This window comes from Macaca nemestrina, chromosome 7 (assembly GCF_043159975.1).
Source record: "Macaca nemestrina isolate mMacNem1 chromosome 7, mMacNem.hap1, whole genome shotgun sequence".
Lineage (NCBI taxonomy): Eukaryota > Metazoa > Chordata > Mammalia > Primates > Cercopithecidae > Macaca > Macaca nemestrina.
Genome location: NC_092131.1, coordinates 135533194 through 135559493, shown reverse-complemented (window position 1 = coordinate 135559493; position 26300 = coordinate 135533194). Strand labels below are relative to the sequence as shown.

Here is a 26300-nt window from a genome sequence, read left to right as displayed (position 1 = left end):
GCCCGTTTACTCACTGCAGGTTACACTGTATTACATGGCTCAGAGCCCCAACCTTGTAGTCACATGATTGGTCTTTCTGGTATGGCCAGCCCCCATCCTGTGTCTTTTCTTTTTTTTTTTTCCATAGTCATCTTTTATTTGGAGGTTAATTCCCATTAGGATATGAAAGGATTCAGCAGCGATAGAGATTGTATTCCTTATGGAGGGGCTCAGGCCAAGAAGGTCATGGCAGGGAGTGTAGAGCATGCCCTCTTCTTCAGTGGTGCTTGCGTAGCCACCTGTGCTTGAGCTCCTTGTAGAAAAGGCAGTAGCTGAAGAGCACGTAGCCTGCCAGCACCATGGTAACCCCTGAGATGCTCCCCTTCTTCATGTTGATGTAATACTTGTAGTACCGGTAGTAACCTCTTCAAAGTGCTCTGGTAGTGCCACCATTGCTGAAGTCCTGCATCAAGATCCAGCTTGGCAGCTCCCCTAGTTTGACCTCCAGAAGTTTCTTGTCCTCCAAGATGCCATCTTGGAGTCCTGGTGTCCATTGTCCCTGTGTCATCTTTTTAAGCAAACTGGGGGCCCACATTGAGTCACCTTATTGGCATAAACTATCAGGGCCCACTGTGAATAACAAAGACACTCCTATTACTCGAGAAATTCCAAAGATTTAGAGGTTACCTCCAGAAACCAGGGACAAAGGCCAGCCAAATTATTTATTATACAACATCCTCCTAACCCCCAAAGCTGTCTAGTCCTCATCTTTGTGATGTGGTAAATGAGGTCCCCCTGGATGCCCAGCCAGAAATCTGGAATCACTCTCAACTCCTCCCTTTCTCCCCCCATATCCAGATCATCGCCCAGTCTTGCCAACTCTCCCTTCAGTGTCTGTCCCCGCTCTTTATTGCCTGGTTACTGTGGTGTTCTAACTCTCATCTTATCTTGTTTTCCTTGTTGCCTTCAAGCTGACTTCCCTGGTTTGACTCTCCCATTTCTAAGTTGCCAGACTCTTGGTTCCAAAATATAAAACTGATCTTGTCACTTTCTTTAGAATTTGCTGTTGCAGAACAGTATGTGTATTGTAATTCCATTTTCATTAGACAAAACGTACTATATTCACTGTAAATGTATTTCAAAGAAATCTAGAAGTATATATATTCTACAGTGTTAACAGTAGTTACCTGAGGGAAGGTGGAACATAGAGTTTTACTTTATACATTTCTAGACTGGTTGGATTTTTTTGTAATGAGCACACATTAGTTTTTTTAGGCATGATAATATTATAGAAGTCAAATTACAGCAGTCACCCTAGCTCCCCACTCATCTTCTAAACCTAATTCTTTAGCATGATGTGCTGTGCCTTTCACAGTCTAGCTCAATTTACCTGCAGCCCCATCTCGTCACTCACCTGGATACATGCACTCTTTGGCCACTTGGAATGGCTTGTAGTGTTCAGTGCCATTTTGCACATGCTGATCCCTAAGCCTGGTTTGCGTTTCTCTTCCTATCTGCTCTGAACATTGATATTCTCAGGATTAAACTTGGGGATTACATTTTCTGACCTTCACTTTCCCTCCCTTATCTTAGATGTAATTAGGGGATTTTTCCGTATGTTCACATAGCCCCCCTTGCCTACCTTGCTTTTAGCATTTTGACCTACCCTACCCTGTAGGTTGTTGCTATACTTGTTGTATAGTTGTTGCTATACTTGTTAGTATCCTTTCCTATGTTTGGCTTACATTGTGATACACACACCCCCACAATCCCCCCCAAACACACACACACACACACACACACACACACACACACCCCTTTCAGACTGCCTTGTGAGGGCAGGGATCTTGTCTTCATAACCTAGCCTTTAGTGTACATAGTGCTTGTCGTGGAGTAGACGCTCCATAGTAAATCTGCATTGTATTTTCACAGCTCTAGGCATAAATGGGTGTAACCCAGAGATCCACTCAAGTTCCCTATCCCATGCCCTTTTCTAGATTAGAGCACTCCCCGAGATTTAGATTCTCATGGTCAGTTCTGCCGTGGGACTCACATTTCCCTTTCCGTGTTTTTTCTCTTCTTTTTGCTCTGTTCTTGAACTGACTTGGAATTTGGCCCCTTTTCCTTGGTTTCCACTAAACAACAGTGAGAACAAAATATACACAAAGCTATTTGTGTGCACAGCAGATTGCACTTGGAAGGTCTGGGGAGGGGAGGGTATATTATGTTATAGCAATACAGGTAACTTAAAATCTAATGGTATTAGGTGTCTTTGGTCTTAAATGGCCTTTGCTACCCTGCCATGGTACCTCTCCTTCTGCTCTTGCTGCTTTTAACGAGTCCCCAAACAAGTTTTTCTCATTTTATTTTGCACCATAATTCAGCTCTCCAGCTCTACCTCTACATGCTGTTCAGGCCTGCTTCTGCCCACCCCAAGGCTCAGGAGCAGGCCCTTCTAAACTATGGGCAAGCTTTCTGGTCCTCTAGTAGAGTCAGATCCCACTGTGAACAGGTATTGTTAGCCCAAAGACTTATTTCCCCACCCCACATCTTTTTTCAGAAGACAGAAGCAAGCACTATCAGTTTTGGTTTTAATTAAGTTTCTTTCTGTGAGATTACTTCTAGGTAGCTTTTGACTTTACTAGGCCAACTGCTGTTAATTTGATGGTCTAACTAATAGTTTTCTACCCCTAGTTTAACACGTTGAATGTTGACCAGGTGCAGTGGCTCATGCCTGTAATCCCAGCACTTTGGGAGGGTTAGGTGGGTGGATCGCCTGATCCCTAGAAATACGAGACCAACCTGGGCAACATGGTGAAACCCTGTTTCTACAAACAATTACAAAAATTAGCCAGGCATGGTGGTGCGTGCCTGTAGTCCAGTTACTGAGAAACTGAGGTGGGAGGGAGGATCTCCTGAGCCTAGGAGATCGAGGCTGCAGTGAGCCATGATTGCACCACTGCACTCCAGTCTGCGCAAAAAAGTGAGACCCTGTCTCAAAAAAACAAAAAACAAATGCTTCAGTGAGCACCTGTATTGACTTCCAGTCCTGATCCTGAAATCAGGATTCCCTGAAGGTTGCTGGAAAGTGATCTGGGGGTAGGGTTTTTCCCAGAGGTAATGTGTGCTCAGTGATGAGATTTGCTGACCCTTCTGTGTATTTGGGCAGAGAGAAGGGTCCAGCTGTAACAAACAGCTGTTCTTGTATATAAGGGGGAAACAAGTCTGGAGAATTGACGATTTCTCCTGTGGACTAGAATTGGAGACATATTTTAAGTGCTGTATTTCATCTGACTGTATCTTCCTGCCCTTAGGTGTGCTTCTGGGCACTGGCTACTGAGCTTTCGCCCTGGGGACTCGACCATCCTTATGGTTCTGTTAAAGGTGGAGGGTGTCCAGGTTCATGGCGTCTTGAACAAAGAATTGGACAAAATGCACAAAGCAAGGAAGGGACGAAGGGATTTATTGAAAATGAAAGTACCCTCCACAATGTGGGAGCAGTCCCAAACCTAGGAGCTCAAAAGGCCCTGGTGCAGAGTTTTTGGGAATTTAAATACCCCCTAGAGGATTCCATTTGTTACTTTGGGTACACTCTATGTAAATGGAGAGGTTGAAGTAAAGTTACAAAGTCATTTGCGTCTAATGACCTATGGAGAGGATATTTCCTGTTATAGCTGAAGTGTGAATTGTCCTTATGTTCCCTACCTCCAGACCCTATTTTCCTGCCTCAGCTCTGAGTTATGAGGTTTAACTGATTGGGTCACATTGGATCCTGACCTCCCTCATTGAAGAGCAAACTGCATTCCTGATTAATAGACCAGCATGGGCCATTATTATACAGGAAGTTTCTAAAAAGGTCTTTTTCTTTTTTTAAATTTATTTAAACTATTTTTTCCTCATTATGACTGGAAGGATAAAAGATATTTTTCTTTATCAGCTTCTCAAGAACAGGGAATGGATAATGTCTAATACGTCATCTTTCTAAGGCCATAGCCAGCTTGTCCTTCCAGTAACAGCCAGCCCCACTGTTGAGTGGCCACCACCAGACCCAGGGCTCCCTTTGTCTTTCTGATGCTGACCACATCTTTTTTTTTTGAGACGGAGTCTTGCTCTGTCGCACAGCCTGGAGTGCAGTGGTGCGATCTCGGCTCACTGCAAGCTCCGCCTCCCGGGTTCATGTCTTTCTCCTGCCTCAGCCTCCCGAGTATCTGGGATTACAGGTGCCCGCCACCACGCCCGGCTAATTTTTTGTGTTTTTAGTAGAGACGGGGTTTCACCGTGTTAGCCAGGATGGTCTCAATCTGCTGACCTCGTGATCCGCCCGCGTTGGCCTCCCAAAGTGCTGGGATTACAGGTGTGAGCCACTGTGCTCAGCTGATGCTGACCACATATTTTTTGGATTTTCTACCTGGGTTGTTCTTGGTGCTTTCTTCTTTTCAACATTCCCTGTCCCCTCCTCTCCACCCTTCCCACCACAGTAGTACCCCAGCTCTTTTATGGCAACCAGAATTTTTACACTTACTTCTGCCTGGCCAGTGTCCCTTCTTCCCCAGTCAAAATGTATCAGTTTTGGGCCGGGCATGATGGCTCACGCCTGTAATCCCAGCACTTTGGGAGGCCAAGGTGGGCAGATCACTTGAGGCCGGGAGTACAAGACCAGTCTGGCTAACATGGCAAAACCCCATATCTACTAAGAAATACAAAAATTAGCCAGAAGTGGTGGTGCACATCTGTATCCCAGCTACTTGGGAGGCTGAGGCACAAGATTTGCTTTGGGAGGCGGAAGTTGCATTGAGATTGCGCCACTGCACTCCAGCCTGGGTGCGAGACTCTGTCTCAGGAAAAAAAAATGTCTCAGCCTTGGATGTTTCTGTGAAAGGCGTCCCTCTTTGGGTAGATTTAATTTATTGTCCTTCCTGGAACCTTTATGTGTTAGGAGGACACAGTTTCTTTACCTTAAGGAATAAATCACACTTCTGGGGGAATTCCTGGTGTTGGGGATGAGTTGGTGGGAGATTTTGATTGAAGGACAGGAACTCTTCAGTATGATGTGGAGAAAAGACCGAAATTTGGAGTTCCAACCCTAGCCTTGGGTAAGTTACTTAACAGCTCCTGACCTCTATTTCTGTATCTGCAAAGTGGGAACAACAGACTTATTTTTCTTTTTTAAATGTTGCGAGAATGAAATGAGTTTATAGCTATACCATGCCTGGCATTTAGGAAACTCATCTCTTCAACTGCATTTTTCATTCTTTAGCAGACTGTTATGTCCCTCCTTTGTCTCTGTCAAGTAAAGGTGATGTTCTTTTTGTTTGTTTACAAAAATGTATTAATAGCAATTTGCCAGTGTTGCTCACTAAAACTTTATTCCTTTTAACAATTTATAGAATTTATAGTAATTTAATTTTTATCAGTGCATCCAAATATTCCATTTATTTTTAAACTTTTACTTTAGGTTCAGGAGTGTATGTGCAGGTTTGTTGCATAGGTACACTTGTGTCACTGGGGTTTGTTGTACACATTATATCATCATCCAGGTATTCAGCCAAGTGCCCAATAGTTATTTTTTCTGAACTTGTCCCTTTTCCTACCCTCCATCCTCAAATAGGCCTCAGTGTCTGTTGTTCCCCTTTTTGTTTCTATATTTAGCTCCCACATGTAAGGGAGAACATGTAGTATTTGGTTTTCTAAGGGTGCTATTCTGTTATTTTATTTTTTTTGAGACAAAGTCTCACTCTGTTGCCCAGGCTGAAGTACAATGGTGCTATCTTGGCTCACTACAACCTCCTTCCCCCGGGCTCGAGTGATTCTCTTGCCTTAGCCTCCTGATTAGCTGGGATTACAGGCATCTGCCATGGCACTGGGCTAATTTTTGTATTTTTAGTAGAGACTTGGTTTCACCATCTTGGCCAGGCTGGTCTTGAACTCCTGACTTCATGATCCGCCTGCCTCAGCCTCCCAAAGTGCTGGGAGTACAAGTGTGAGTCACTGCGCCTGGCCTTTTTTTTTTTTTTTTTTGAGATGGAGTCTCAGACGGAGTCTCGCTCTGTCACCCAAGCTGGAGTGCAGTGGCACGATCTTGGCTCACTGCAAGCTCCGCCTCCCAGCTTCACACCATTCTCCTGCCTCAGCCTCCCGAGTAGCTGGGACTATAGGCACCCGCCACCACGCCTGGCTAATTTTTTGTATTTTTAGTAGAGACGGGGTTTTACCGTGTTAGCCAGGATGGTCTCGATCTCCTGACCTTGTGATCCCCCCGCCTCAGCCTCCCAAAGTGCTGGGATTACAGGCGTGAGCCACCGCGCCCGGCCTTTTTTTTTTCTTTTTATCTTTTTTTTTTTTGAGACAGAGTTTCACTTTGTTGCCCAGGCTAGAGTGCAATGATGCAATCTTGGCTCACTGCAGCCTCTGCCTCCTGGGTTCAAGTGATTTTCCTGCCTCATCCTCCCGAGTATCTGGGATTACAGGCATACACCACCATGCCTGGCTTCTTTTTTTTGTCTTCTAACTTTTGACTTTTTTTCCCCCCTCTCCCTCCAAACTGTCACTTTTCCTTTTGTACTTCTGCAGAAGACTGATCCTTTGAAAATCATCCGGCCGGGCACGGTGGGTCACACCTGTAATTCTAGCACTTTGGGAGGCCGAGGCGGATGGATCACCTGAGGTCAGGAATTCGAGACCAGCCTGGCCAACATGGCAAAACCCCGTCTCTACTAAAAATACAAAAATTAGTCGGGTGTGGTGGCGCATGCCTGTAATCCCAGCTACTCGGGAGACTGAGGAAGGAGAATTGCTTGAACCTGGGAAGTGGAGGTTGCAGTGAGCTGAGATCGTGCCACTGCACTCCAGCCTGTGTGATGGGAGTGAGACTCCATCTCAAAACAAAAATAAATATTTCATATGTGGCTAATATGAAACACATTTTATACACCGGGGCAGAAGGAACCGTAGGCTGTCACTTGTTTTAAGCAACAATATGACACCGCCTGTCTGATTCAGGATGTTGTTCAATATTTGAGGAGAGTCTATGTGAGTGGGTTGTCCTCATGACTCCAGAGGCTCCTCTGTGTGTGTGTGTGTATGTGTGTGTTTTTCAACATGACTGCAGAAACATGTTGTGGGAAGGTAATTTATGTGATTTCAGAAGACTGATTCCCAGGGGGTGTTTTTGTTTGTTTGTTTCTTTTTAAAGGATAGGGATGTGTGATTCTTACTCTACCTGGGATTCTTTTTAATCAAACCTGTTTTCATGACATTAAAAAAAAAATGTTGGCTTGGAAACTACCTGATTTACAGTGAAATTAAAAATAAATGCCTTGGCCAGGTGTGGTGGCTCATACCTGTAATCCCAGCACTTTGGGAGGTGAGGCGGGTGGGTCATCTGAGGTCAGGAGTTCGAGACCACCCTGGCCAATGTGGTGAAATCCTGTCTGTACTAAAAATACAAAAATTAGCCGGGCATGGCAGTGGGCACCTGTAATCACAGCTACTTAGGAGGCTGAGGAATAAGAATTGCTTGAACCCGGGAGGTGGAGGTCGCAGTGAGCCAAGATCGCACCACTGCACTCCAGCCTGGTCAACAGAGCAAGACTCTGTCAAATAGATGAATGAATGAATGAATGAATGAGTGAATGAATGAATGCCTTTCAGCTGTGCACAGTGGCTCACACCTGTAATCCCAGTACTTTGGGAGGCCAAGGTGGGTGGACCACTTGAACCCAGGAGTTTGAGACCAGTCTGGGCAACATGGCAAAACCCAGTCTCTACAAAAAGTACAAAAATTAGCCAGGCATGGTGGCCCAGCTACCCTGAACGCTGAGGTGGGAGGATCACCTGAGCGTGGGAGATCAAGGCTGCAATGAGCTGTGACTGCACTGCTGCACTCTGGCCTGGGTGACAGAGTAACAACACCCTGTCTCAAAAATAAAATGTCTTTTAACCTGGGAAAGCCGATTGAAAAGGTAAATAAACACCTGTGCTTTCATTTTCTTATTTTTTTATTTTAAGCTTTATTCCCCTAATACTTACTCTTGGCATATATATGTATATATGTATACACACACGCGCGCGCATATATATACACATATATATAATTTTTATATGTACAATTATATATATGTACACACACACACACACACACATATAAAAAATTTTTTTTTCTGAAACAGGGTCTCACTTTATCACCTAGGCTGGAGTGCAGTAGTGTGTTCTTGGCTCACTGCAACCTCAGCCTCCCGGGTTCAAGTGATCCTTCTGCCTTGGCCCCCCAAGTAGTTGAGACTACAGGTATATGCCACCACACCTGGTGAATTTTTGCATTTTTTTTAGAGATGGGGTTTCGTCGTGCTGCCCAGGCGGGTGTCAAACTTCTGAACTCAAGCAATCCACTTTGGCCTTCCAAAGTGCCAGGATTACAGGTGTGAGCCACCTTGCCTGGCCTGGCTTATAATCTTTTTTTTTTTTTCTCCTTAAGTGCTAACTGGCTTATGATATTCTTTTTTTTTTTTTTTTTTTTTGAGATGGAGTTTTGCTGTGTCACCCAGGCCTAGAGTACAGTGGCGTGATCTCGGCTCACTGCAAGCTCCACCTCTCGAATTCACGCCAGTCTCCTGCCTCAGCCTCCTGAGTAGCTGGGACTACAGGCGCCTGTCACCAAGCCCAGCTAATTTTTTGTAATTTTTTTGGTACAGACGGGGTTTCACCATTGTTAGCCAGGATGGTCTCGATCTCCTGACCTCGTGATCCGCCCACCTCGGCCTCACAATAACTGGCTTATAATATTCTTAATCCTAATTCTATACCATTGTCGCCGGGTGCAGTGGTTCATGCCTGTAATCTCAGCACTTTGGGAGACCAAGATGGGTGGATCACTTGAGGTCAGGAATTGGAGACGAGCCTAGCCAACATGGTGAAACCCTGTCTTTACTAAAAAAATACAAAAATTAGCCAGGTGTAGTGGGGCCTGTAATCCTAGCTACTTGGGAGGCTGAGGTGGGAGGAACATTTGAACCAGGAGGCGGAGGCAGAGGTGGAGGCTGCAGTGAGCTGAAATCGTACCACTGCACTTCAACTTGGGTGACAGAGTGACTCCATCTCAAAAAAAAAAAAAAACAAAAAGCAAAACAACAAAAAACAGCAACAAACCCATTCTATACAGTTGTTCACAGAGTAGCCCCTACTAGAATGCCCTTTCTCTCTCTCTCTCTCTTTTTTTTTTTGCTATCTCATTATTTTATATCATTCTAGACCAGTTTGAGCCTCATATCCCCATAAAACTTACTCTAGCATATCCTCAACTACACACCCGCCTGTGTTCTAGGCCCTTTGTGAGAATTAGGGGAACTGTGGGACAGTCATTGCCCCAGAATCTCTTTGGAAGTTGGTGGTGAAACCATAAAAGCAATAAAGGTAGTTAACTACATTGTGCATTTTCCCCAGATTATTTATTGCATGAAGAACATGAAAACGCAGGGATTAAATCACCTTCTACCCTGCCACAGCAACTGATTTCATTTATCTATGTTTCCTTGCAGAGCTTGTTCATACACATTCATTTTTTTCCCCTAATAGGTAATACACTATAATTCATTTAACCTAAGAGTGTTTGATTGTCAAAATTTCTGATCCCTGTAAGTGTGTGTGACTTTGGGTAAGTCACTTCTCCTGAGACCCAGTTTCTCCGTCTAAACCAGGGCTTTAGACGGCACGTCCTGTAAGGCAATAATCATGAAAATATCTTCTGTTTGTGGAGTATGTCACAGTTTCTTAAACATTTGTATTGGTATTCTTTACCGTAACTACATGGGATTGAGTGGAATGTGATATTCCTTTTTTACAGATTGGGAAACTGAGACTAAAGTAGCCAAAGAAAACACTCTTAGGTGAACATGAATTATATTGTATTACCTATGAGGGAAAAAAAATGAACGTATATGAATAAGCACTGGAAGGAAACATAGATAAATGACTTCAAGGTTGACTTTTTATCTCTGGTTTTTAGCAGTTTGACTATGATGTGTCTAGGTGTGGGATTTTTCTTTTTTTAAGTATTGCTTAGGGTGCCCTGTGCTTTTTTGATCTGGGTGTTTGTTGTTTTTTTGTTAATTTTGGGAATTTCTTGGCCTTTATCTCTTCAAGTATTTCTTCTGTCCTTTTCCCTCTTGTTCATCCAAGACCCCAATTACATATATGTTAGACAATTTGATCTTGTCCTACAACTCTTGGATGCTCTGTTCTGATTTCTTTTATTCTTTTTTTGGGCTTTAGTTTGGTTAATTTCTTTTTTTTTTTTTCTTTTTGTTTTTTTATTGAGACAAGCTGGTCCCAAACTCTGGGCCTTAGGTGGTCAAGCTGGTCTCAAACTCTGGGCCTCAAGTGCTCCTCCTGCCTTGGCCTCCCAAAGTATTGGTATTACAAGCATGAACCACCATGCCCAGCCTCCATTTAGAAATTTCTATTGACCTGTCTTCAGGGTCACTGATGGTTCCCTCAGCTCCATGTAATCGGCTAATGAGCCTGTTGACCTCTGATGCCATGTTTTTAAAATTTCTAGCATTTTAATTTGATTCTATTTTTAGTTTTCACCTTTGCTGAAATTCCTCATTTGTTCATGCATGTTGTCTACCTTTAACATATTAATCATAGTTATTTTGGCCCCTGTCTGATAGTTCCAACATCTGGGTCGTCTGAGTCTGGTTGTGTTTATTGCTTATCTCTTGATAAGGTTGTTTCCCCCCATCCCACCTCCCAACTGTTCTTGGTTTTTGTGTTTTTCTTTCCTTTTTTTTTTAGACAGAGTCTTGCTCTGTCGCCCAGGCTGGAGTGTGGTGGTGTGATCTAGGCTCACTGCAAGCTTCGCCTCCCAGGTTCACACCATTCTCCTGCCTCAGCCTCCCCCGTAGCTGGGACTACAGGTGCCCACCACCACGCCCAGCTAATTTTTTTGTATTTTTAGTAGAGACAGGATTTCACCATATTAGCCAGAATGGTCTCGATCTCCTGACCTCGTGATCTGCTGGTCTCGTCCTCCCAGAGTGCTGGAATTATAGGCGTGAGCCACTGTGCCCGGCTTTTTTTTGTTTGTTTTTTGAAGCAGTCTTGCTGTTTTCACCTAGGCTAGAGTACAGTGGCTCAGTCTCGGCTCACTGCAACCTCCTTCCCGGTATCAACCAATTCTTCTGCCTTAGCCTCCCGAGTAGCTGGGATTACAGGTGCCTGCCACCATGCCAGGCTAATTTTTTTTTTTTGAGATGGAGTTTTGCTCTTGTTGCCCAGGCTGGAGTGCAATGGCGCAATCTCAGCTCACTACAACCTCCGCCTCCCAGGTTCAAGTGTTTCTCCTGCCTCAGCCTCCCGAGTAGCTGGGATTACAGGCATGCACCACCATGCTTGGCTAATTTTGTATTTTTAGTAGAGATGAGGTTTCACCATGTTAACCAGCCTGGTCTGGAACTCCTGACCTCAGGTGATCTGCCTGCCTTGGCCTCCCAAAGTGCTGAGATTACAGATGTGAGCCACCTCACCCAGCCATATCTTCTACATTTTTTTTTTTTTTTTTTTGAGACGGAGTGTTTCTTTTGTTGCCCAGGCTGGATGGTACTATCTTGGCTCACTGCAACCTCCGCGTCCTGGGTTCAAGTGACTCTCCTGTCTCAGCCTCCTAAGTAGCTGAGATTACAGGCATGTTTTTATATTTTTATACTTTCAGTAGAGGTGGGATTTCACCATGTTGGCCAGGCTGATCTCAAACTCCTTACCTCAAGTGATCTGCCTGCCTCGGCCTCCCAAAGTGCTGGGATTACAAGCATGAGCCACCATGTCCAGCTTGTGTCTTGTAATTTTTGATTGAATATTGGATATTATGTAGTGGAACAGAGAATTAGGTAAATTGTCTTTATCCTCAGACATGGGCATGCTTTTGTTTCATACTGTTAGTTTGTGTTAGGCTGTTAGCCAGAGTTGAGCTGGGTTTGGGCTTTCTTTTTGATATTGTTAACTTAAATGCACCACATGCTTCAAATTTCTCCAGTAATGGGTTTTTATCTTGCACTTAGCGGGGAGCCTGAGTTGTATAGGTTTATTTTTTTCTCAGTCTTCCTACTGCTTCTTCAGCTCTGAACTGTCCCTTAATCCTTTGCCACAAAGGGACTTTTTCTCTACACTCTTGCCTCTCTCCTAGGGATAAGCTGCAATTGCTTTTCAGTGGTTCCTAGCTTGAAGTCAAGGTAGGGAGGTTCTCATTGTCTTGATCCAGTCTCAATCTTTTTTTTTTTTTTTTTGAGACGGAATTTTGCTCTTGTTGCTGAGGCTGGAGTACAGTGGTGCAATCTCGGCTCACTACAACCTCTGCCTCCTGGGTTCAAGCCATTCTCTCTCCTCAGCCTCCCAAGTAGCTGGGATTACAGAATGTGCCACCAAGCCTGGCTAATTTTGTATTTTCAGTGGAGACGAGGTTTCTCCATGTTGCTCAGTCTGTTCTCAAACTCCCAACCTTAGGTGATGTGCCCGCCTTGGCCTCCCAAAGTGCTGGGATTACAGGCGTGAGCCACTGTGCCCAGCCTCCAGTCTCCATCTTTAGCAGACCCTGTGAGTATAGATCTTGGGTTTGGGGTTTTCCCAGCATTCTTTCCCTTCCTCTGTATGGCAGCCAGACTTTGAGTATCTGCGGCAGGTCTTGGGCAGGAGAAAGTTTTCTGTACCTCCTTCAGCAGTAGTAGACTTTTGCTTTTTGTTAGTGTTGAGCCCAGCTTTAGGCTTAGATTCTTCATCAACTAGGGGAAGCTGTGCTTCAATACAGTCATTCTTTTGCATGGTTCCTAATGTGCTTCACTCAATTTAGCAGTTTTTTTTTTTTTTTTTTAACCTTTTCCTTGATGCTAGCTGCTTGTGCATATCACATCTTGGCCGCCTACTCTTCTTTGCTTGCTGACAGATGTGTAGGTGAGAAAAGTCTCATAGTCATTGTTCCCGAAAGAAGTTTCCAGACCCACTTCCAGGGCCAGTGACATATGCAGGAAATCAGCTGCTGCTGGGCCAGGACAGAGCTGGTCTTTTTTTTTAGTGGGGTATGGCGGGAGACAGGGCCGGGGACGTTCAGAATTTATTTTCCAACAGACAGATAGCATCAGCAGGTACAACTACAAGGGTATTTCCATAGATCATACATTCACAAGGCATTAGTTCGACAGTGAGACAGTCACTGCTGTGTTTTGTGAGACAATATCCCACTTCACAGTATAAACAGGTACTATTATTGTGTTCACTTACCATTCCAGAAGGAAAGGCACACCTTGCCGGGGGGAAGAAAAGAGGGGAATCCCAAAGTAAGTGCAACAACTAAGAGACAACACTTTGGCTACCAGTCTTGGATCCACATTTCAGTCAGGGCCTTCCACATAGAGGGGAAAGACTTTTCTCTCAGAAGTTAGGGTCTTTCTTCCTCCTTTCTTGTTAAACCGAGAGCAGTGTTTTGTTTGCTCAGTATTACATGTACAAAAGGAGATTAGAAAAAAAGGCACCACAAAACCATCTTGAACGTTCAGCTCTTCCTGCCAATACATCAACTCTTAGGTTTTAGACAGGGCTTGGGAATACGTCAGTGTTTGTTTGTTTGTTTGTTTGTTTTTGGTTGGTTGTTTGTTTTAAGTGAAAGCAAGTTTATTAAAGCAAAGGGATAAAAGAGTGGCTACTCCATAGGCAGAGCAGCCCAGTGATCTTAAAATAGGAAAATAGACACTGTGGCTACAAAAAATAAAAAATAAATGAGGTAGAAAAAGATTTCACACCCAGGACTTTCCTCTTCTGACTTCATAGCCTTCATGAGATATTCATCAAGAAGACAAAAAAAAAATCTTTATAATTACTTGGCATAAGTCGCACCAAGAAAATTCAACAAAAAAAATTAGCATGTGTACCTGTGATAGGAAATACACCCTTCCATGAGTTTCTTCTCAAGAATGAAAACCCAGTTCTTCAGTAGAGTAGGCACTGGCAAACTAAGTCACCTGAGATTTCCTGCTCAGGTGCCCTTCTCTTCTGGGGTTCAGGAAGAGGAAGGCATCTAAGAAGTGTGGGAAAGGACATTGGCACGCTCCGGGCAGAGCTGGTCTTTCACATTGTGGTGAAACTACTAGAAAGAAGAAAAACATGCTTGTGGCTACTCTGTGCCTGCGAAATAGGTGTGAAGCCATTAGGAGTCAGAAGACCTGGGTTCAACTCTAATAGGCACTTACTCTGTGAACTTGTGCAAGTCACTTCTCTGTAGTTTTTCTTACAGTTGAAATAGGGCAGTTAAAGTAGGTGGTCTTTAAAGTTTTGTCCAGTGCTAAAATTCTGTAATCCTAACATATCCTTCTGTAGTGTTACAAGGATAGAACTCTACAGCTAAATACCAGGGCTGTGCTTTTTTGCAAGCATAGTGGTTAGCTTCCCATGTTATATGGTTTGAAGCCCTGGTCGTTACTTCTTGCCTGCATATAAACCCTATTGATGATTATCTCATCTTGTTTTTCCTTTGAGAATAAATTGTTTGTTTTGTCTTCCCAGGTCTTTGAGAATGCATAAGTTCCAGCACTAGAAGGCCCTCAGTGAAGTAACGAAAGGAGTATATACAGCTAAGGGCAATTTAAGTCAAAATGTGATAATAAGTAAAAAGTGGTTGTAGAAATTAAATGAAAGTGAAATTTTTCTTAAAAGTTGGAATAATCTAAATGCTAAATGCATATTTAATATTGTTTTGCTGTTGTAATCTAATTGGTTAAAAAGAATAACATTTGGGCCAGGCGCGGTGGCTCACGCCTGTAATCCCAGCACTTTGGGAGGCCAAGGCAGGCGGATCATGAGATCAGAAGATCGTGGCCATCCTGGCCAACGCAGTGAAACCCCATCTTTACTAAAAATACAAAAAATTAGCCAGGTGTGGTGGCAGGCATCTGTGGTCCCAGCTACTCGGGAGGCTGAGGCAGGAGAATGGCGTGAACCCAGGAGGCGGAGCTTGCAGTGAGCCGAGATAATGCCACTGCACTCCAGCCTGGGTGACAGAACAAGACTCCATCTCCAAAAAATAAAAATAAAAAAATAACATTTGATAGTATTCGTTGAGCACCTACTGTGAGCTAGATTAGTGTGGGTGAGCTCCTTTAGTCTCCTGACAACCCCATGATGTATTTACTGTTAGCCCCATTTAACTGATGAAAAACCTGAAGCTTAAGGCTTTTAAGAAACCTCTCTGGCCAGGTGTGGTGGCTTACCCCTGTAATCCCAGCACTTTGGGAGGCTGAGGCTGGCACATCACAAAGTCAGGAGTTTGAAACCAGCCTGGCCAACGTGGTGAAATCCTGTCTCTACTAAAAATACAAAAGTTAACCAGGCATCGTGGCAGGTGCCCATAAACCCAGCTACTTGGGAGGCTGAGGCAGGAGAATCGTTTGAACCCGGGAAGTGAAGGCTGCAGTGAACCGAGATTGTGCCATTGCACTCTAGCCGGGCAACAAGGCAAGACTCTGTCTCAAAAAAAAAAAAAAAAAAAAAGAAACCTCTCCAACTTGACATGACTATTCAGTGGCCAAATAGGGATTCATACCCAGATAGCCTGACTCCCAGGTTCAGGTCAAGGTACATTTTTATGTATCATAAATGCATAGTTGATGAATTCTCAGAAACCAAACATACCACATAACCAGCCTTCAGATCAAGAACAGGGCATTACTAGCACCCAGGAATTCCCCTGCTTCCCTGTATTAGGGTTCACCAGAGAAACAGAACCAACAGCAGTTGTGTGTGTGTGTATGTGTGTGTGTGTGAGAGAGAGAGAGAGAGAGAGAGAGGGTTATCGATGTTTATTTTAGGGAATTGGCTTATGTGATTGTAGAGGTCTGGTAAGCCTAAAATCTGCAGGGGTAAGCCAGCAAGCTGGAGACCCAGGGTAGGGTTGCATGCAGTTCAAGTCCAGAGACAGGCTACCAGCAGAATTCCTTCTTTTGGGCAGGTCGGTCTTTGTTCTCTTAAGGTTTTCAACTGATTGGCTGAGGCCCCTTCACGTTATGGAGGGTAATTCACTTTAATCCAAGTTTACCAGTTTAAATGTTAATCTCATCCAAAAAACTCCCACAAAAACCAAAAACATTTTCACAGAAACACCATGGCCCAGCCAAGTTGACACATAAAATTAACCATTGCACACCCCCTCTTAGTTACTTCCCCCGAAGGGTAATCACTTTCCTAATTTATAATTGCAAAGATTACTGTTGCCCTTTTTTGAATTTTCTTTTTTCTTTTTTTTTCTTTTCTTTTCTTTTTTTTTGAGACAGCGTCTCACTGTCGCCCAGGCTGGAGTGCAAGTGACATGATCTTGGCTTACTGTGACCTCCACCTCCCAGGCTCTGGCAGTTCTCTTACCTCAGCCTCCCGAGTAGCTGTGATTACAAGCACATGCCACCACGCCTGGCTAATTTTTATATTTTTGGTAGAGATGGGGTTTCACCATGTTGGCCAGGCTGGTCTCAAACGACTGCGCTTAAGTGATCCTCCTGCCTCAGCCTCCCGAAGTGCTAGGATTACAGGTGTGAGCCAGCATGCCTGGCTTTGAATTTTCTATAGATGGAATGACATAGTGTATTAGTCTGTTTTCACACTGGTTTATAAAGAACTGCCCAAGTCTTGGTGACTTATAAAGGAAAGAGGTTTAATTGAATCACAGTTCTGTATGACTGGGGAGGCCTCAGTAAATGTACAGTCATGACATAAGGCAAAGGGGAAGCAAGGACCTTCTTCACATGGTAGCAAGAGAGAGAAGTGCCAGTAGGGGAAATGCCAGACACTTATAAAACCATCAGCTCTCGTGAGAATTCACTCACTATCATGACAACAATGTGGGGGAAACTGCCCCCATGACTCAATCACCTCCCTCTCTCAACACATGGGGATTACAATTTGAAATGAGTTTTGGGTGGGGACATAGAGCCAAACCAGATCACATAGTACATACTCTTTTTGTGCCTGGTTTCTTTCACAGAGCACATATACACAATCCTAGAATTTGATTTCCTAGGTAGTTGAAGAGCCTCTCCTAGAGTAACCTGCAGGATTGAGGTATGGGAGGATATAGAACGCCTTCCGGGGCTATCCCTTGCCAGTGCATCTGCACTGCCCAACACAGATGGGCTAGCCTGGCGTGGAATCTGGAAGTTGGTAAGCTGTGCTTTTGGCACCCTCTGCCTTCCTCTTTCAGGTCCATTTTCCTTTCCTGTCTTACTACTCCCTAGACGCCTAACCCTCAATCCTCAGCCATCCATGGTTTGACCTTACAGAGACCTATGGTGCCAGTTCTCTTTGTTCTCACATTGGCCCTGTCCATTGAAGCTCCTCAGCCCCTCAACTTGAACAAGCCCCCATTCTTATTCTGTACCTCCTCAGATTACTGTCACATTGACAGACTTGGACCTCAGAGATAGACAACTTTTCCCTAACCTCCTCTCCTCCTTCCTGTATACTTTTCTTATGTGTATGGAACTGAGGACCAGAAAGGAAGGTAACTTACCCAAGATCTCACAGATGGGTAAGTAGGGTTAGAAGGCATGGATCAAGGGATTGTATGCAGCCTTTATCTCTAGGTGCTGGTCTCTCTTATCTTGGGTCTGTCTCTTCTGCCTCTCCTTCCCTCTTTCCCTGCTACTTGACTTGTTTCCTGCCCTAGTAGCATTCCTGCTTGCCAGATGCCACAGGGGAAGGAGAACTTTACAACTCCCTGGGCTCTCTGGTAAGAACACCCAACTGCACGGGGACCCTTCCTCTCCTTCCTACAGTGATTGGTTGTCATCTTCTTTCCTTCCTTTAATGTACCCTCCTGGCAGAGGCCAGGCCTGCCATTGAGGCTAGAGCAAGGCTCAGGTTGGGAGGCATGCGATTGTGGCCTATTTCTGTTTGGTGTGTGGCAGTTTGGAGATCCCATTTCTTTTTCTGGACATCACCCCCCTACCTCCTTCCATCATTCCTTAGGCCAGCCTCTAAATTCAGTGACCGTCAGGGTTGAAAAGGGCAGTGTGGGGCCTTGAAAGGAGCTCTCTCCTAGGAGTTAGGAGACCTGCCACCAGTGAACTATTTGAACTTGTCCCTTTGGGCCTCAGTTTTCTCATCTGTAAAATGAGGGTTGGATAAGGTGGTCTTCAAGGTCCCTCCCTGGGATACATTTTATGCTGTTGCTTGATTTAAACCACTGAGCCACAAATGAAAGGTTCCAGTTGCAACAGTGTAATTAGACTTAGCAGATGGGTGAGATGAGAGGAAGGACATGTTCTTGCCCATAGGATTATCCTTTCCCACCCATTTCATTGCGCCTCCCTGGTGTTTTCAGAAAGCAAATGACAACCTTTGTTTTTCTCTGCATTCCCATTCAAACCTATAATCTTCTTTTATCTTGATGAACTTGTATTTACCGTTAGCCATGATGCAGAATTCACGTTACAGTGTGTGGTTTTATCTCTGCCATGGTGATTGTGATGGAGGGTGGAGCCGATCACAGCTGGTCCCTGGAGAGAGGGCTGTGTGTGTCAGATTTATTGTGCTGGAGCTCCAGTTTTGTTTTGTTTTGTTTTTAAATCCCCAGTGTCAGTTTTGCTGATTTCAGTTAAAACTAAAGATTGTGAAGGGAGACAGAGACAGGTTCATGCCCTCTGAGTTTTAAGAGACTGGTGATACAGTTGTTGGGTGAGGGCGCTCACTTTTATATCCTTTGCTTAAAACATTTCACCTTGGAAAGGCAGAAATTAGCCTTGTTGAATATCTCCCTCTGCAAGAGGAAGAAATACTGAATACTGTTACATAATTTTTTTTTATTTTTATTTTTATTTATTTATTTTTTTTGAGACGGAGTCTCGCTGTGTCTCCCAGGCTGGAGTGCAGTGGCGTGATCTCGGCTCACTGCAAGCTCCGCCTCCCGGGTTCACACCATTCTCCCGCCTCAGCCTCCCAAGTAGCTGAGACTACAGGCGCCCGCCACCATGCCCGGCTAGTTTTTTGTATTTTTAGTAGAGACGGGGTTTCACCATGTTAGCCAGGATAGTCTCGATCTCCTGACCTCGTGATCCACCCGCCTCGGCCTCCCAAAGTGCTGGGATTACAGGCTTGAGCCACCGCGCCGGGCCATACTGTTACATTATTGATTGATATCTTTTTAATGAGTACTGAATCTTTATTTCACCTTCAGATAAAATGTTTCATTTTTCATTCTCTTAAAAAAAACAAAACAACAACAACAAAACCCCTGAGTATTTTAAGAATAATTAAAGGAAAGGCACGTAGTTTCTGGATCCTGCCGTTGCTGCCTTGGCCTCTCCTCCCCTTTCTCCACTTCCCCTCCCTTCCCCTCTATGTTAATGTATAAATGTGTCAAAAATTTCATGCTTCTTCCATTAGTTTCTATTTTGACCCACCCCAATGAATGAAATAAGCATGGAATTGTTACTCCTATTTTACAGAAGAGAAATCCTTATTTTTTTTGTTGGTTTTATTTTTAAGTTCAGGGGCACATGTGCAGAATGTGCAGATTTGTGAACATAGGTAGACCTGTGCCATGGTAGTTTTCTGCATAGATCATCCCATCACCTAGGTATTAAGCCCAGCATCTATTAGCTATTCTTCCTGATGCTCTCTCTCTCCTCCAACCGACAGGCCCCAGTGTGTGTTGTTCCCTTCCGTGTGTCCATGTGTTCTCATCATTCAGTTCCCACTTACAAGTGAGAATATGCAGTATTTGGTTTTCTGTTTTTGCGTTAGTTTGCTAAGAATAATGACCTCCAGCTCCATCCATGTTCCTGCAAAGGACATAATCTTGTTCCTTTTTATGGCTGCATAGTATTCCATGATGTATAGAAGAGAAATCTGAAATGTGGCATGGTTAAGTGATTTGTCCATGGTCACACAGCTAGTTGATGAACAATTTGGGATAAGAATCCAGGACTCTTGAATACTAGTGATTTGTTATTTTGTCAACACTATTCCATCTCCAGTCCTCACCCATACACACCTGCCATTAGGAAAGTCTTTGCCACCCCAGCCTACAGTCTTTGTCATTTCTCTCCCTGGCCACCTTCTGAAAGTACAGGTCAGAAGCCAGTTCCTTAGCTGGTGGGGTGGGTTGTTAAATGGCAAGATATAGGAGGTAGAGGAGGGAGAAAGGTAGCACAAAGCCCAGACTTAGGTTTTCCTCCAGAAGGTGTAAGAATTACTTATTTCAGAGAGCCAGGAGAGTGAACAGAGTCAGCAATCCCTTTTCCTTTGCAAATTGGTTGAATTTCTGTGGCAAGTATTAGCTGCAAGGCAGTGTTAATCTGCTCCAATCTGCTCCAGTAGATCCATCATCAGATTGATGTGCAAAGGAGACAGGATTGTCTCTGGTGCAAAGGCCTCTTTGTGTAGGGCACACCATCCTTATGTATGATTGAGTCCTGGTGTGTTAAATGCCTCACACTAGGATGTTACCCATGGTCGTCAGGTGCCTCCCTGGAAAGTATTGAGCTTTTTGAAGATAATATAGCATCATGGTTAAGGTGAGACATTTGTTCTCTCTGCCTGAATTTGAAACCTGGCTGTGCCACTTGGCAGCTATTTGACCTTTGACATCTTAGTTCACCTGTCTGTGCTTGAGTTTGCTCATCTGTTCCAATCGGGGTTGTGGGTTAAATGACTTAATAAATGTAAAGCACTGAGGAGAGTTACAGTGTTGTGAGGAAAGCAGTTTTTCTTCCATGCAGCCGTCCTTCCCTTCCCCCATCATGCACTTTGTGTGTGTGTGTTTTGACAGCTTTTGGAATCTGCATCTCTAGCTGGCCTGCTGAGCCCGTCAGGCAGCTGTAACCTCATTCAGGTTTTAGCCGTGGGGTCCATCTACATTTGACATGTGTTTCTAAATGTGGTCCTCAGTAAGCTCCTTTGTGGGGAGACCTGGGAGAAAGGAAACCAGAGAGTGTGCACTGTGCACCCCCAGCCACACATGTTCTGGGTTCCCACACCCTAGGGACTAGGGACACTGCAAGACATAGCTGAACCTTGGATGAAAATATTGAGTAGCTGTCTCAGTTTGCTTGGACTGCTGTTATAAAATATCATAGACCAGGTAGCTTAAACAACAATAGTTTGTTTCCCCACTGTTCTGGAGGCTGAAAGTCTAAGGGCAGGGTGCCAGCATGGTTGGGTTCTGGCAAGAGCCTTCTTCCTGGCCTGCAGACAGCCGCCTTCCTACTGTGTGCTTGCATGGCCTTTCTTTGATGTGTGCAGCGGGTGGGGTAGGGGGAAAATCAGTGAGGAAAATCAGCAGCCTTGGCCTTGCATCTTCTTTGGTCCCATGCATGATGTTATTTGTAAGGCAGTGTCAGATCTCCTCATACGTGGAGAGGTGAGTCTTCGTTTCCCTGTCTTCTAGAGGTTTGGGATAGAGGGTGTGAAGGAAGAGCAGATTATGCTTGCTCTATCATTTAAGCTCAGAACTGGGGTGTGTGTGTTGACAGAAACACCAACATGATGATGTATAACGAAGGCCTGTCTTGTCAGCTCTGTCACTCCAGCCACCCCACACGACTGTCACTGACACGCTTCACCTCCCAGGACTTCAATTTGAAACCCAATGAAATCCAGTGAAACACAGTGGAAACTCTCTTACCACCTTCCTGTTAACCAGCTCACAGGAGTGATGAACGCTTTTCAGTTCCCTGGATGAAACACTCTGAGCAATGCCCACAGCATGCACTGCAGGAGGCTGCTCTCTGCCATACCCACTCGCTTCAGCACCCACTGGCTGAATTATGTGCTTACCAAGAGCCAGCTTGTTCCCAAACCCATTTGTTCAGCTGTAGCTGGTATTGTAGTTAAGTAATGTATTTAGGTATCAGATAAACTGACGAAATATAACTGCAAATGAAGTGACTCCCCAACCCCCCCATCAACACTAGTTAAAAGCTGTGGAAAGACTCATAAGTCCAAGTCACTAAAACACATTACTGTCAAACTAGATGAACATTAAGATTGTGGGAAATCATAAAACTCTAAAATTTTAACGTTAACCAGCTTTAATGAATCAGGAATAGGAAATTGTCGACAATGTATTATGTTCTGGTCCATGTGAGAGGATGATGTGGACCTCTTAACCAGTGGGTCCTCTTTGGACCCTTATTCAGAGTCTTGCCCTATGTTAAAGAATGGGCGAATGAATGCATATTTATATACATTATGCAAAAATAATAACTTTAGATATATACTTTTTATGATTTTTTGCTGTGATTTTTTTGATTAACCTGGTCCAATGTAACCTGGACCTGATTACATTGAAAATGAGGATTTCTACTGTTGTGATTCAGTTTAAAGTTGGTTTGATTTCATTTTAGTGAATTTAGGGAATTTTATTTTGTGTATGGTAAAAACAGTAAAACCAACAGTAGTGGGGCTTTTTAAACTGGAGTTTTAAAGCGAATTAAGGTGGCTCATTCTGAATTTTAGTAGGTTCTTTGGTTCCTCTCATTGACTTACAACATAGTGAGAAAGACCTAATTTTTTCATTTTATAAATAAGGAAATTGAAGCCCTGAGAGGTAAAGCATGTTGATGATAGTCATCTGGGGTGGCTGGAGTGAAGTGGGCAGAGCCACAGTGGGAGGGGGCCTCTTCTCTAGCCTCACTCTTTGATTCTCTGTCTGGCCCCAGAGCTGGAGCTTTCCATGATAGGAGTACTTCTTTGGGTTGACTTCTCTGGTGACAGTATTGACTTGTGCTCCCTGCTTTGGAACAGGACCAACTTGGAGGCCTTGCAGAAGAAGCTGGAGGAGCTAGAGCTTGATGAGCAGCAGCGAAAGCGCCTTGAGGCCTTTCTCACCCAGAAGCAGAAGGTGGGAGAACTGAAGGATGACGACTTTGAGAAGATCAGTGAGCTGGGGGCCGGCAATGGCGGTGTGGTGTTCAAGGTCTCCCACAAGCCTTCTGGCCTGGTCATGGCCAGAAAGGTGAGTTTGCCTTGATTAACAGGTAATTGAATTATCTCTCAGGTACCTAGAAGCCTGGGGACCAGGGTAGAAGGAAGACTGACTTTACTCAATACCTTTGTGCTGTTTGAATTTTTTTTTTTTTTTTTTTTAGAGTTTTGCTCTTGTTGCCCAGGCTGGTGTGCAACCTCCACCTCCTGGGTTCAAATGATTCTCCTGCCTCAGCCTCCTGAGTAGCTGGGATTACAGGCATGCGCCACCATGCCTGGCTAATTTTTTGTGTTTTTAGTAGACAGGGTTTCTCCATGTTGGTCAGGCTGGTGTTGAACTCCTGACCTCAGGTGATCCGCTCGCTTCAGCGCCACAAAGTGCTGGGATTACAGGCGTGAGCCACTGGGCCCGGCCGTGCTGTTTGAATTTTGAATGCATGTTATTTATCAGATTATGGATAAACATACTAATGACTGTGTTAGTGTGTTAATCCCCATCCCATCTGGAAAATAATGACTCTTCTTTAACCTTCTGTGTGCTGTGGAAGGAATGCCAAGGTACCTGTTTATTGCTTATCAGGTGCTGGAGAAGCTGCTTTCATTCGCCTAGCCCCAGTGATGCACAAAACAAGGATTTCAAGTTGTTTCCCACTTGTGCTCCAGCCCTGCCAGTGAATCCCCTTTACCTTCCTGCATTACAGCATCTGAACTCGCCATCATAGGATGTACTTGTAGAGCTGGACTTCCCTTTCCTGTCTACACTTGGTCCTCTTTTGGAATATAGCCCCTTTTGCTCCAGAGAGGTTGGGCTCTTCAATGTTTTTTTGCACATTGTGTTCACTCCCGTGCCCATAATTTTTTTGTGTGTGTTCTTCCTTCTGTCTTTTCAAACAATACCCATCTTCTAGGTCCACCTCTTGTCTAGCTTATACCAGGTGCCCCAGCCCACACTGGTAACCACTGCGTCCATGTTCTCTGACACTCGCTGTCTGTGGGATTTTTTAGAAGTTCAGCCTTACTGCATAGCTATTTAATGTGACTGTCACTTGTCTCCCCAGCTGGAACAAGGGAAATGTTAGGGTGACATAAGGTAGCACCTTAGACTTTGGCTCAGTCTCAACCACATCAGTCTCCTGAGCTCAAGGAAGAATCTCTTGGGCAGCCTAGGTTAGCATACCTGAGTCCCTCATACCCTTCTACTTTCACAACTCTTGAGTGTGAACCAAATCCTCAAGGTCAATTTCTCTTCTTTTTTTTTTTTTTTTTTTTTTTTTTGAGACGGAGTCTCACTCTGTCGCCCAGGCTGGAGTGCAGTGGCCAGATCTCAGCTCACTGCAAGCTCCGCCTCCCGGGTTTACGCCATTCTCCTGCCTCAGCCTCCCGAGTAGCTGGGATTACAGGCGCCCGCCACCTCGCCCGGCTAGTTTTTTGTATTTTTTAGTAGAGACAGGGTTTCACCGTGTTAGCCAGGATGGTCTCAGTCTCCTGACCTCGTGATCCACCCATCTCAGCCTCCCAAAGTGCTGGGATTACAGGCTTGAGCCACTGCGCCCGGCCAATTTCTCTTCTTATCTGAGCTCCAAAGCCTCTCTCAGAGTGAGCCTTCCCTTAACTTTGTTCCTGTCTAGGCTCCCAGGAGCCGAGGCACAGCTGGGACAGCCCCCAGTGCCAATGCCTGCCTTAGTACAGTGACACTCAGTTCTTGGTTGAGCAGAAACTTGTTACAACTTAACCTGTTTCTCCTGTCTCTACCTTTAAGAGCTTAAACATTTAACAAGACTACATCTTTCGTCCCTTCCTCCCTCTTTCTTTCATAAAACCTCTCTTTCTTCTGCCTTTCTCCAGCTAATTCATCTGGAGATCAAACCCGCAATCCGGAACCAGATCATAAGGGAACTGCAGGTGCTGCATGAGTGCAACTCTCCATACATCGTGGGCTTCTATGGTGCATTCTACAGTGATGGCGAGATCAGTATCTGCATGGAGCACATGGTATGTGACACCCTCTCAGCCTCTGGAGCAATGGCCTTAAGAGTTGGATGGCTCTGGCCTAATCTTTGGTCTGGGAGGTGACCAGCTGCCTCCCTGCTGCTCCTGGGATCCACATCACTATCTGAGGCATCTGGGAAGTCTGACCGTAGAGCTTGGGATATTCACAAGATGTCAGACCTCCTTTCTAGGTCCTTGCCTCTCTTCAAAGAAGTGGCAGTATTCCTGGTGGGTGTACCTAGAGCACCTCTCGTAGTTTTTTTTTTTTTTTTGATTCAGATGACCCTAAGGTGTGATGTTAGTAAAATCTTGTAAATAACAGTTTAAATCCATTTCTTGTGTACAATGCTGTATGCTAGGTGCAAGGCTCTGGGATTATGAAGATGATATAATCTACTGTAAGGGCAGCCTCTAGGGTTTCTCTGGGTTTCTGCATGATGCACATTAGTGGAAGGAGAGGGCAGTGGAGAGAGAGGGCATTCATAGGCTAATTAATTATATGCGTGTTAGCTGCCAGTCATTTTACCACTATGTGCTTGGAGTCCCTCCTTTTCTTCAGATGTAAGTCTTCCAACACATTGTGCAACTTAGGAAATTCTTCAAGGGTTGATCTTTGCTTTATTCTCCCTGGGCTGATGGCCTAGAGATGAGGGCTGACGTGAGTCTGCACACTTGGTGGCTGTCATGCTTTCAGTCCAGTATTGTGTCTCTCAACTCCTACTCCATTTTCTTCCTGATACTTTAGACCTGTCCTGACCTCTAGAATAGGGGTCCTGGTATGCAGCCTTAGTGAACTTTAGAATAACTCTCCTGGGAGGATTCTCTACTTGTGTCTCCGTTATTTTGAACCTCTCTTCGTTGTAATGATCACGAAGTGCTGCATCCACTGTTACAGGCATCTGCCGACATTTGTGGGTGCCATATGGAACCTAAATCCTAAAAACATCTTCTGCACATCTAAAGGTTAGAGAAAGTGCTTGTTCCCTCTTTCCTCAATGTCCTCAATGAGAGCAAAGCATTCTCTGTGGGAAGCATATGAACATTTCTGGCTTGGTTCTAGTCCTTGGCCTGGGCTGCTGATTATTTTCTACTTGGGTCCTGGCTTCCCCTCAGGGAGCTGTTTCTTATCCCTTGGGTTTCTTGTGTTCTTTTTTTTTTTTTTTTTAATTTTATTTATTTTTATTTTTTAGGGTGATGAAGGGTCCCTCCCCCCTTTTTTTTTGGGACTGAGTCTCGATCCCGTCGCCCAGGCTGGAGTGCAGTGGCACGATGTCGGCTCACTGCAATTTCCGCCTCCCAGATTCAAGAGATTCTCCTGCCTCAGCCTCCAGAGTAGCTGGGATTACAGGTGTGCACCACCACACCCCACTAATTTTTTT

The 26300-nt window shown here is 44.6% G+C and overlaps 1 protein-coding gene across 1 annotated transcript in view; it reads left to right on the top strand.

Moving 5' to 3' along the window:
• LOC105488275 (mitogen-activated protein kinase kinase 1) overlaps positions 1 to 26300 on the top strand; it is a 110783-nt gene that overhangs the window by 27677 nt on the left and 56806 nt on the right. Inside the window, exons 2-3 of the mRNA XM_071101163.1 lie at positions 22753 to 22963; positions 24778 to 24924. Coding sequence (XP_070957264.1) covers positions 22753 to 22963; positions 24778 to 24924 — 358 coding nt within the window. The remainder of the gene's footprint in view (positions 1 to 22752; positions 22964 to 24777; positions 24925 to 26300) is intronic.